The sequence below is a fragment of the Bison bison genome, unplaced genomic scaffold, assembly GCF_000754665.1.
Source record: "Bison bison bison isolate TAMUID 2011002044 unplaced genomic scaffold, Bison_UMD1.0 scf7180017864472, whole genome shotgun sequence".
Classification (NCBI taxonomy): Eukaryota; Metazoa; Chordata; class Mammalia; order Artiodactyla; family Bovidae; genus Bison; species Bison bison.
In genome coordinates this window covers 3,424,817-3,435,983 of record NW_011495033.1, presented here as the reverse complement: position 1 = coordinate 3,435,983, position 11,167 = coordinate 3,424,817, and the positions used below count along the sequence as shown (strand labels likewise).

General features: G+C 35.6%; 1 protein-coding gene across 1 annotated transcript in view; it reads right to left on the bottom strand.

The window, feature by feature from the left end:
• NUFIP2 (nuclear fragile X mental retardation protein interacting protein 2) overlaps positions 1–11,167 on the bottom strand; it is a 29,587-nt gene that overhangs the window by 10,173 nt on the left and 8,247 nt on the right. Inside the window, exons 2-3 of the mRNA XM_010861384.1 lie at positions 10,804–11,163; positions 300–332 (exon numbers count right to left, since the gene is read on the bottom strand). Coding sequence (XP_010859686.1) covers positions 300–332; positions 10,804–11,163 — 393 coding nt within the window. The remainder of the gene's footprint in view (positions 1–299; positions 333–10,803; positions 11,164–11,167) is intronic.

Here is an 11,167-nt window from a genome sequence, read left to right as displayed (position 1 = left end):
AATTTTAAAAAATATTTTTGGTCTTCTTATCTTTATATTCAGGGAGGAAAAATATTCACATTCTTTACACAGCAGGTAAAAACTACACTCACATACATTCTTTTCACTTACAGTATTACCCTGTCTTTAGCAGTCCTGGTATGGCAGCTATTATCCTTTGGTTGTAGTTATTATTAAACAACTTTAAAATACAAAGTCTAGTTATTTGGTGGGCCACTATTCATATTATTCCCACCCAAAAATAATGTATTGTAACTAGTGATTAGTACTAACATTTCAGGTAACCTAACCATTCTTACCTTGCTTCTGCAAATTCCAAACAGATTCCATTTCTGCAAAGAAGAAAAAAAAAAGAATTATTTTTAAATACTAAATTTTGCAGAGGAAAAGTTTAAAGCTGAGCTTTTCACTTTAAAGCTAAGAAACCTAGACTGACTATTGCTGGGCTGGAGGTAGGGTTGAAATAACACAGTTCTAAGAAACCCAGACAAAACACTCATATTTTCCTTTAATTGTTTAGAGTGTCATTGAGATGGTCTGAAACGTTGATTACAGAAAGTAAATTATTACCTGAAATCAAACCACCAAGATTAAATTGTATCTGCACAAACAGCAAACATTTGCAGATGCATGCTATAGGTAAATGATGAAAAACAAAACAAAACTCACTGTTATTAAAAACAACCCAACATCCTTCAACAAGGTGCCTGGCACTTTTGAAGGAAGCATTATCAAATTTAATCAAACTAGATCTTAAAATGCCTTATTAAAATTTTACTTAACTCTTTGCTATATTTAAGTAGTTCTCTCCTCCGAACCCAACCTACTCATATTTAAGCCCAAAGGTCAAAATGCCAATGCATGCCTATTTATTAATAGCATTCAACCCTTATCTGCTCAACTCAAATGTGATTATTTATAACATGCCTACTTTAGTATCTTAGAATAAGTATGTATATGAAGAAACTATAGTGACAGTATAGACAGAGGACAAGGAAAACTACCTCAAAGCATAGAGAAAGCTTCACAGAAGGGATATTTAAGTCTTGAGGAGTAGATGACTATTACAGCGAAAGAACCAAAGGACTGTACCGAGTAATAGGAATGACCTGTAACTAACACTGAGAATAAATGCTCTTCCATGGCCAGATAACTACCATTCTGAAAAGACAAAAAAGTGGCTTTTATTCTGTATAACTGGATGGTCTGTATTCTATAATTTTTTTGTATTCTGTAACTTATCAGCAATCAACCATAGTTAAAGAAAAATGAAATTGGAGCTCGTAAAGATCAGATATAGCTGAACATGGATTTTTTTAAACATGAATTATAGTTAATGTACAACATAATGGCTCCCTGGGGCTAAAGAATGTGTACAGATCTAAAATTATTACTTTTTGTTTGATGTGTATGGATGGGGGCGGGGAAAAAGATTGGCAGGAAAATTCCCATCTCCTAGGAGGTCTAAGGAGAGAGAATTGCAACCAATCTAATCTGGGGGGAAAGAAAAGGTATATCAGGAAAGGATTTCTAGTCATGGCACTCAGTTATCACATGAATACAATTTCTAACACTATTAGTTTCAAACAATTAGGAGGAGCTGCAAGAGTCATTAAAGCTGTTATCTACAAATTTCTGGATCTCAGAAGAGCTAATTTTAAGAAGTCCAAAGATAAGCCTTTTCCTGGTTAACATCATTACAAGAACATTAACCCAACCACATTTTCCCTTCTAAAGTACAATAATACCACATTTGCAACAAAAATTCCTGAGGTGTTCTGTATTTACAGGTTCCTTGATGCTCATTATTCAAAATTTGCTTCCTGCAAAGATAAATCTATATTTAGTTGTATGTTGAGAGAAGAAAGGAACAAGAGAACTTTCCAGTGTTACAGCCCACCTGTACTATATAACATTTTCCTTTCTCTTCCCCACCAAAGAAATCTTCAACCTACCCCTGCCCTATTCTTTATTCAGGGGATAGGGAGGGTACTACATTCAAGGGTCACAGTAGCAGCCACACTACTTTAAAAGCAGAGTAAATATACATGTTTTGAATAAAAACAACAATAACTATTTGCAAACACTTCAGACTGAAGACATTTCCTTAACTTCAACTAGGACATTCAGCTTTACATTCTACTCTAATACTGTACATTTTTAATTATTTCTGGCAAGAAAATCTTATTGCCCTCAAATATGGGCTCTGGAATAAGTGACTCTGACCATGAGGAGGGAAAAGAGATGGTCTGATCTAGCTAAAAAATTAGTCATGGGCCAGCCTAGCTTCCAGTCAGGAAATCAGCATTATCTGAAGTGTTGTACTAAGAAATGAATGCAATTCCCTTTCCCGCTATTTAATATTACTTCTTAACTGGTAGCAACTTGATTTCCTTGATTAAAATTTTAATGTTTCTATGAAACTCCAAGTTAAGATGTAAAAGAGGAAATAAATCAAATACTGTTTGTATGATTCTATGCCATGTTTAAACCACTCTAAAAAGACTAACCGGAAGCTAGTGATACAGAGCACATGACAAAGAAGTGAATGACATTTTGCCCTCTTTCAGGTTACAAGTTAGGATTCAGATGTTAAATATAAAATGAGTTTCTCTGTATAACCTTGTTTTTTAACTATCACAAGAGAAGCTGAACAGTATTAAGAAGGCTATAGAACTATACAGAATCACAACATAGTAATTAATCTTTTTACTACTAATACTACCCTCTTCTACATACACACACACACACACACACACACACACAAATACCCAAGTCTTTAATCCCGGTTCTTTTACAACAGGCATCACAGCATCCAATTATCCAAACAGTTATTGAGAAATGGCCACAGGGCCAAACTTAGTAGTCAATTTTGCCAAAATTCTGTCATTTAGACCATTACCATAAAAATTTGAGATTTTACTGTATCAAAATTTTAAAAATTCAAATACAATTGAATTTTTACATCAAATTAAATTTCCTCAAGTAATGCCGCTCAAATGAAGCAAATTTAACATTCAATTTCCTAAAGCAGACAACTTCTACATAGTCCGTATCACAAGGCTTCCTGGAGTAAACATCCAATTAAATAAAAGTTCTTAACTCCAAGTTGATTAAAAAGTGTTACTTAGAGGATAAGGATACAGATGCAAAAACAGAAAGAAATACTCTTGTGAGCTCAGTAAAGTAGGTAGGTAACTTTTCTAGGGAGAAGCATCAACGCAAACAAAGCTTGATGGTATTAAACAACGTGTGCCAACTTACAGCAGTCAGCCCACTGGTTTCTACATACCACCTGTATTTGCAAATAAAATGTTACTGGTATAGAGCCTCACCCAGTGCTTTTGTACAAAGCAGAACCAAGTGACAACAGAGACTCTATGGCTCGCAAAGACTAAGATATCTACTATCTGATCTTTTATAAAACAAGTTCACTGACTCAGGCTTCAGCAGTCACAAGTAATTTAGTAAGTCAATAAGGCGAAAAGATTTAGACAACACCACCATTCACGGAACAGAACTAAAAGTTGCCACAAAGGAAAGATTCAGACAAAAATGCCATTTTGGTATTTGTGGGAAAGAGCACAAAGCATTCATGAAAGAAAGCTTATTATTTAATTACATAGGTGAAGGAAAGTCACTGAAGAAATGAAGTTATTATAGTACATGCTAGGAATGGATGAAATGACAATAGAAAAAGCCCAAAATGTTACTGCAAAAGTTAAGAAATTAGGGCAGTTGTATTAGAGATGGAAAAGAATGAAGACGTTAGAGAAGATCCATATGAACCTAAATGACAAGGGTTGTATGTTAATTCACTAAAGGGGAAGCCAAGAAAGGGCAGTTGTGGGGGAAAAAATGAATTCAGTTTTATAAACACAGCACTGGAGTGACATTGAATTGAATACATGTGGTCTGAACTCAGCATAAAAGCAGCTAAAGAAGTCTTAACTAATTCACAGAAACAGGATTAGTTACCCAGAAGAGTTTGCAAGCCTGAAAAGGGGACTGAAGGAACATCAACATTTGAGAAAAAGAGAATGATAATACCAAGAAGATCAGGAATGTTGTATCAAACATACAAAAGTAAGAAGAATAGACAGAGTTAGAGAATGTAGGGAGGGAGTATTCACAACTGCAACTCTTATCTAAATTTATCAACCACCACATCCCACAATATATGCATATGTGTGCGCGCTTAGTCACTAAGTCATGTTGACTCTCTGCGACCCCAAAACTGCAGCCCACCAGGGTCCTTGGTCCATGGGATTTCCCAGGCAAGAATACTGCAGTGGGTTGCCATTTCCTTCTCCAGGGGATCTTCCCAGCCCAGGGATCCAACCATGCCTCCTGCACTGGCAGGCAGAAGTTACCCATTCCCCTTTCTCTTGCCCAGTGCCATTGCCCTGGTTCAAGCAGTGGTATCTTATACAGCGTTCTGAAGTTGTCTTTCATCTAGAGACCATTAATTGAGTCTCAGTTTCTATCTTCTAAGCCATGGTTATAATTCTCTTTCTTTAAAAATATAAATCTGAAATTGATCGCATCGCTCAAAACATTTCATTGGATTCCCATTTGCTAACATGGAGACTAGTTCTGTGTGTCTGATATAAAATTTATTTCTAGAATAGGTACATTAACAACTTGATAAATTAAAGATTTTTAACATGTACCATTCACCTTTCCTGAAACTGAGTGACTGGCAAACTTCAAACATATGCTGTTTTCACCTAAAATATTCTGACTCTCCTTCTACAATAAGCCAACATTCACTTCTTTGAATTCTAACTACCTGTGTCCCCTGACCCCACCTACTCAACCTTAGTGCTTTCTCTGTATTTCAAATGCATTTTTCTACAGAGCAGTCACATTAGTGATGTATTTCTTTCCCATTACACTGAGTTTTTTAATAACATGAACACTGTTTTCATCTACTTCTCACCAGTGCTTCACACAGTACTTGACGCAATAAATAAAACATTGATTTGAACAGAATACTACTCATAAATCAGTCAAGGAAGTAATAATATAGAACATGTTTCAGGTAGACCCATTTGAAACTATTATTCAATCTCTTTTGACCTACAAAAAGCAATTTCATATCAATTCATATTTTAATTCTAAAATCCTTCAAAGACTGAGGTTAACTAAGAGGATTAAAACTAAATAGAAGCTTAACTTTTTCTCTTTAAAACTGGAAGATACTATTGCCCCAGTTAATAGAACACATTTAAAAACACTAACATTTTAAGTACATAATGGCACCCTCCAAAAAGAATCAAATCATATATAAGGCAAAACAAGCTGACTCCCACAACTGTGAACCCCTAGATCAATTTATCAGTAATCATGGCTTCCACCCCTTAAGATATTTTAGATCAAATTCTATAAAATCCTGCAGGGGTGGTGACATAAATTTAAATTCTGCTTCTCTTCCTAGTTCAGATTTATTCATCCTTTTGATTGATTTCTGGCTATCCCAACACTGTGTTTTGTTATTTTAACTTCTCCTCAACCACTCATTGCACCTACCTGCCTATTCTTTTGGTTGTCAGAAATTTCTCCCTAACCTTTTTTCATTTTGACTGTACCCAGAAAGAAATATAGTACATTTTCAAGTTGATTAAGGTAGTTGTAAATCATCACCCTTTCAGTAAATGGTAAATTAACTCTTCAGTAGATCAATTTCAATCCTATATTCCCAACTTGGAGCTACACCAACAGACAGCACGACTGTCAGGACCACCTCTAAATACAATAGGAACTTGGAGCACTTATTCTATTACTTTTAATGGTAAAATATAAAATTTAAGTTGCTTAGAATGAAACTGTTGCTATGACAGTAACAGACAATTTCTGCTACTATAGCATGGGTAATTACTTCCCTTTCCCTCAGGATTTAGGCTAACAAAATGTAGGAGTTAAATTTTATCTTCTATTAAATTCCTTCAAAGTTACCTTCCAGATTAGCAGCAAAGTAACTAGTGTACTCATAAAGCAGAATTAATGAGAAATCAAGTACCCAGTATGGTTGTTAAAATGGAAAGTCACTGATAAAAAGGATCTTACATAATGTTAAGAATTACTTGTCATATATATTCCTATATGTCTCATATTACAGAGAGAAAAAAAGGAGTCTTCCCAAACCTAGGATGTTCAATTTGGACTGAAACCCAAATTAAATCTGCAGGTACCTGTTTATAAGATTGTTAGGAAGATAGCTTTGATGGCACAATTACGGGGCAAATGCAATAAAAAACACTGAAAATGCTTATCAAGCACTGCGTTAACAAGAGAAAATTTAACATTCAGATCTATTCATGAACAAATGTCTAAACTGTATGAACAGTTCCCATCAGTTTTATGGATCAATTAACCATAACTTGACTCCTCAATATCCTGTCTCCCATATCCTATAGATGAAGGAATATTTATCAGTTCTCTCTTGCCCTTACCAAATCTAAAAGCTTTTTGAAATGTCTGTTTTATTTCTGGTTAAGTAATACAGTCACAAGACTGAAAATACAAGAGGAAAATCTTTGTTATTTCTCTGCCTGGACTATCCCAGTAATCTGACTGATCTTTTACTTCTAGTCACCAGAAAAATGCCTTCTAATCTACCCTACAAATTGGTGCCACATTAATATACCTGAACACAGACCTACAAGTCAACTGCTTAAGAGCAACTCAGTTTTTATAGCAGTTGAGTAGACAAAGGCTGATATACTTACTTTATAATATTATGAAACCCAGGCTTAAAAATGATAAATGATTTGCCCAAGCACATAGGAGTCAGGAATAGCAGCATTAATACCCCTGTCTTTTGTCAGTTTAAGTTACATACTACCAGTCTATCTTCAATACTCAGAGGCTCCCCCTGCCCTCCAATGGGAATTAAAAACCTCCATGATTTGACAGTAATTTACCTTTCTTCTCTTTTATATATATCCTCTCACCACATCCAAAGTGGATACCTTCCAAGATTCACATCACTCTCATTTCCCAACTTTTCTGTTCTTTATGTTTCTGTTCTCTGCATTTTCATTAAGTAAAACGTCTTCCCTCATCCATCAAAATCCAGCTTAAATGCCACTGCCTCCAGGAAAACATACCCTGCACTTACTCTTCCTACCTTTACTCCATTAGAAATTCTCTCTCCCTTCACTAAAATCTCTTATTTGTACTTTTCTTAAAACATTTAAAATCTGTGCCTTAAAACGTGTGTGTTATTTTCTCCTGTACTGAAGTTATTTTAAGGAAAAGATTCACCCTGAAAATGCAAGTCTTTCATAACTAAGCAAAGTACTCTGCCTATGAAGGTACAATACAAGGGAAAGGAAAACACAATTTATTGTACAACTCTTCAGTAGTATGGAAAACTCACACACACACACACACACACACACACACACACACAAAGGATTAAGCTGAGGAAACCTCCCTATAGACTTAGAGTTCCAATCCTAGTCTGCAATTAGTGTCACTCAGTAAGTTAAAATCTTTTTTAAAAATTCAGGGTTCAACTCACATCTACTGGATCAAACCACTTATTCCAATAACCTGCCACTTGTGGAGGTAATAGGGAAATTTTTTCAATTTCTTGCAATAGCCTATAATTGCCTCAGGAATATTTTATACTAGATAACTTTCACTTTGACTTATCCCAACCATCAAAAATTAAAATTTATCTCCCCTACAGCTCTATGTGCTGGATAAAATTTACCATATCAAAGTATTTAATGAATACTCCAAAATGTCAGCATTTTGAATGCCTGACATCATTTAGTGCAATATTAGCCAGGCAAGGTAAATTAACTAGTTTAACACTATAACCAAACACAACTCAAATCAATGTTACTTCTGAAGACACGGCTTCAAATAAGTTTAGACCATTTCAAAGTCAATGACATCACCTCAGAAAGTTAGAAATCTAAAAATTTTAAGCCTCTGACAACAAATCAGCATTTCTGAGTAACTACTTTGAAGGTGGCAATGGTTATATGTCTTGGGTATGTTCATTAAAAGCCATCACTCTATAACATACTCAAAAGTATCAATGAATAAAATGTTGACTCCTAACTTCATCCAGTGCTTCCCTGGTGGCTCAATGATCAAGAGGCTTCCCAGTTGGCGGTAGTGGTAAAGAACCTGCCTGCCAATGCAGGAGATGTTAAGAGACATGGGTTCGATCCCTGGGGCGGCAAGATCCCCTAAAGGGAATGGCAACCCACTCCAGTGTTCTTGCCTAGAGAATACCATGGACAGAGGAGCCTGGTGGGCTACAGTCCATGGGGTCACAAAGAGTCAGCCATGATTAAAGTGACTGAGGACACACAATGGAAGATCCCCTGGAGTAGGAAATGGCAACCCACTCCAGTATTCGTGCCTAGGAAATTCCATGCACACAGGAGCCTGTTGGGCTATAGCCCATGGGGTTGCAAAAGAGTCAGACACCACTTAGTGACTAAACAAAGACGAACTTCAATCAACTTTACTTACAGATTACTTTTGAACACTTGAAAGACCATACTAAAGGACTCTCTTAAAGGTCAAGGGCTCTTGCAAAGGATATTCCAGTAAGTCCCACTGATTACCTCTTTTTAGAGTTTCAGAAAACTTGCCTTAATTTAAAAAGATCTTCATATCTTTCAAAGGTTGTGACACAAAACAAAATTCAAACAAAAGAAAAATTAGTGACATGATGGATCAATCTACATTTGCCAGAAATTCAAAGAATCTGCCACTTTGTGACCTCACTGAACTGAATATTGTTTGTTTTAGGTAGGAAAAAACAATACCAATTTCTTCTCAATAATGTCCAACTATAAAACTCAAACTGATGCACTTTACTAAAGCAAATCTTTCAGTAACATCACCAAAACTAAATATAACTGCATCCACGTATGATTATCTAGTTTATCTAAGTATCAGTGATTTCATATCTGTTTAGCCCATCTGTAGGACAAATACATACACGTAACACCTAAGAATAAACAAGAATTAATACTCTCATTTAAAAAGGTCTGCATTTTTTCCATAATAAAAATCAGACATCACCAACCAAGCACCTAATGGAACAACTTGCCCCAGAATTCTTCCAGGTTGTGGGAGAACCTCTCAGGTTCACACAACCACCACAGCTGTAAAACAGTTTGGCAAAGATTTTCCAAATATAGTGGTCTCTGGAGGGCAGATGGCACAGAAAATATTACAAATACCCTGGCAGAATTTAACTTATAATTAACCAATGTCTTAAGAAACTAAGTATTTCTTTTTCCCCTAAACTTTCCTAAAAATATCCAGCTCTTAGTTAACTTTTATTTACTTCCAAAGAGCAGTGCTGGAGAAAAGTGAAGACAGATAATTTTATCTGCCAGGATTTCTACTCCTAAAGTCCCATAGGCAATTCTATTTATTCCCATTTTTTAAAGGAAGAAAAATTTAAATGGGTATCTGTTTACTAAATGTTTTACAATCTGCAGACAGAAAGGTATGGAGACTAGATAATTTGCTTAGAAGTCACATAAATAGCTTTGTTATTCATCTACAAAGCAGTGATTCTTCTAAGGAAAATATGAATTGCCTCATCACCACCATCAGGTATGCTACCTCTTCCTTACAATTGCAAATCATTGCCTAAATGAGCTACTGTTCAAAATGGGGCTGTGCAGTATATATTGGGTGTACACATGCATGCAGGGGGTAAGGATTTCTTTCAGGGGAGGTGTGGAAGACAGAGAAGGAAAACTGAAAACCACTCTTCTCCAAAGCAAAGAGGTACTTGTAACATCATTTGTAAACATCATTCACAGAACAAAAACCACTGTTGGGAGTATGGGATATGGCATATATATGGAATAATAAAACAAGGTCCTACTGTATAGCACAGGGAACTATACTCAATATCCTGTGATATACCATACAAGAAAATATGAAAAAGATATGTAAAACTGAGTCACTTTGCTGTAGAGCAATAATACACTAATTCAACTACAATTCAAAAATAATTTTTTAAAAAACTGCTACATGAATACTGCAAAAACAAACAAGAAAAACATTGTTTTAAGGATTTAAATTACTTATACCATAAAACAAATTTTATGGCACAAATAAGGCACAAATAAACCATATTCTAAAGAAGTTATTAACATGGACCTTGAAAGATATCTGGTTCATTTTTAACATGGGCCTTGGGGCTATGAAAAACAGACTCCCAAAAACCTGGTCGCTATAATGCTAACTGTCCCTGTAACGGTAGTTTATTTCTAGTTACCTTTAGCACCCATTACTCCTTCTTATAAGAAAACAAATTAGCTGACACTCTTAACTTTTTAGACTTCTCCAAAACACTGTTCCTATTCATTTTAGGCAAATTAGAACTATTAATTGAGCTCACTAATAAGCACATGATATAAAAAGCAAAGGAGACACAGCTATTCAAAGAAAAAAATTAAATAGAACTCTTATGAGTGTTTAAGAGAAAATAAAACATCATCCCTTTAGCACCCCCACCCCTTTATTCCCTGAACAAAAGGCAAGAGCTCGATTATAACTTGTTTATATAAAAAGAAATGTTTTTAAGTTGCAAAAGTGAATATTCCTTCTAAACTTCAGCCATACTATTTCCAAGACCCTGAATTGTTTGATACCAGCTGCTTATCCATAATGTTATTCTCAACTAAGCTCTGCAATCCTTAAAGAATCTCATAGTAGCTTCCAAAATTCACCCTTAGTATAACAGCCAATAAATATGCATTAATAAATGACCAGTAAGAAATTTCATATAGGAAACAAACAAGTTACCTTTAGTGTGATATACAATAGCAGCCCTCAGGTCAAAAGAACCCCAGCTATCATTCCTTTCTAGGCCTCTCTGGTATCTCTGTTCTTTGGCGGAGCCTAACAAAGTGTTCGTAGGAGACGCCAGAGGATTTTGATTTTCTACCTCATAGTCCTTTGAGAGAAACACTAAAGCACCTTGACTACTGGTGTCTGCTTTTTGCAGGTCACCTATATGACTGGGTTCCAAGGATAAGGCTCCACTCTCATTAGTAGTCCCAGATTTTAGAATGCTACCCAGAACTTGAGGACTAGTCCGTTTTTCCAGCTCATATGCCTTGGGAAACACAGGATGCTCAGTTCCTGAGGGGATTATTTCAGCACCCTG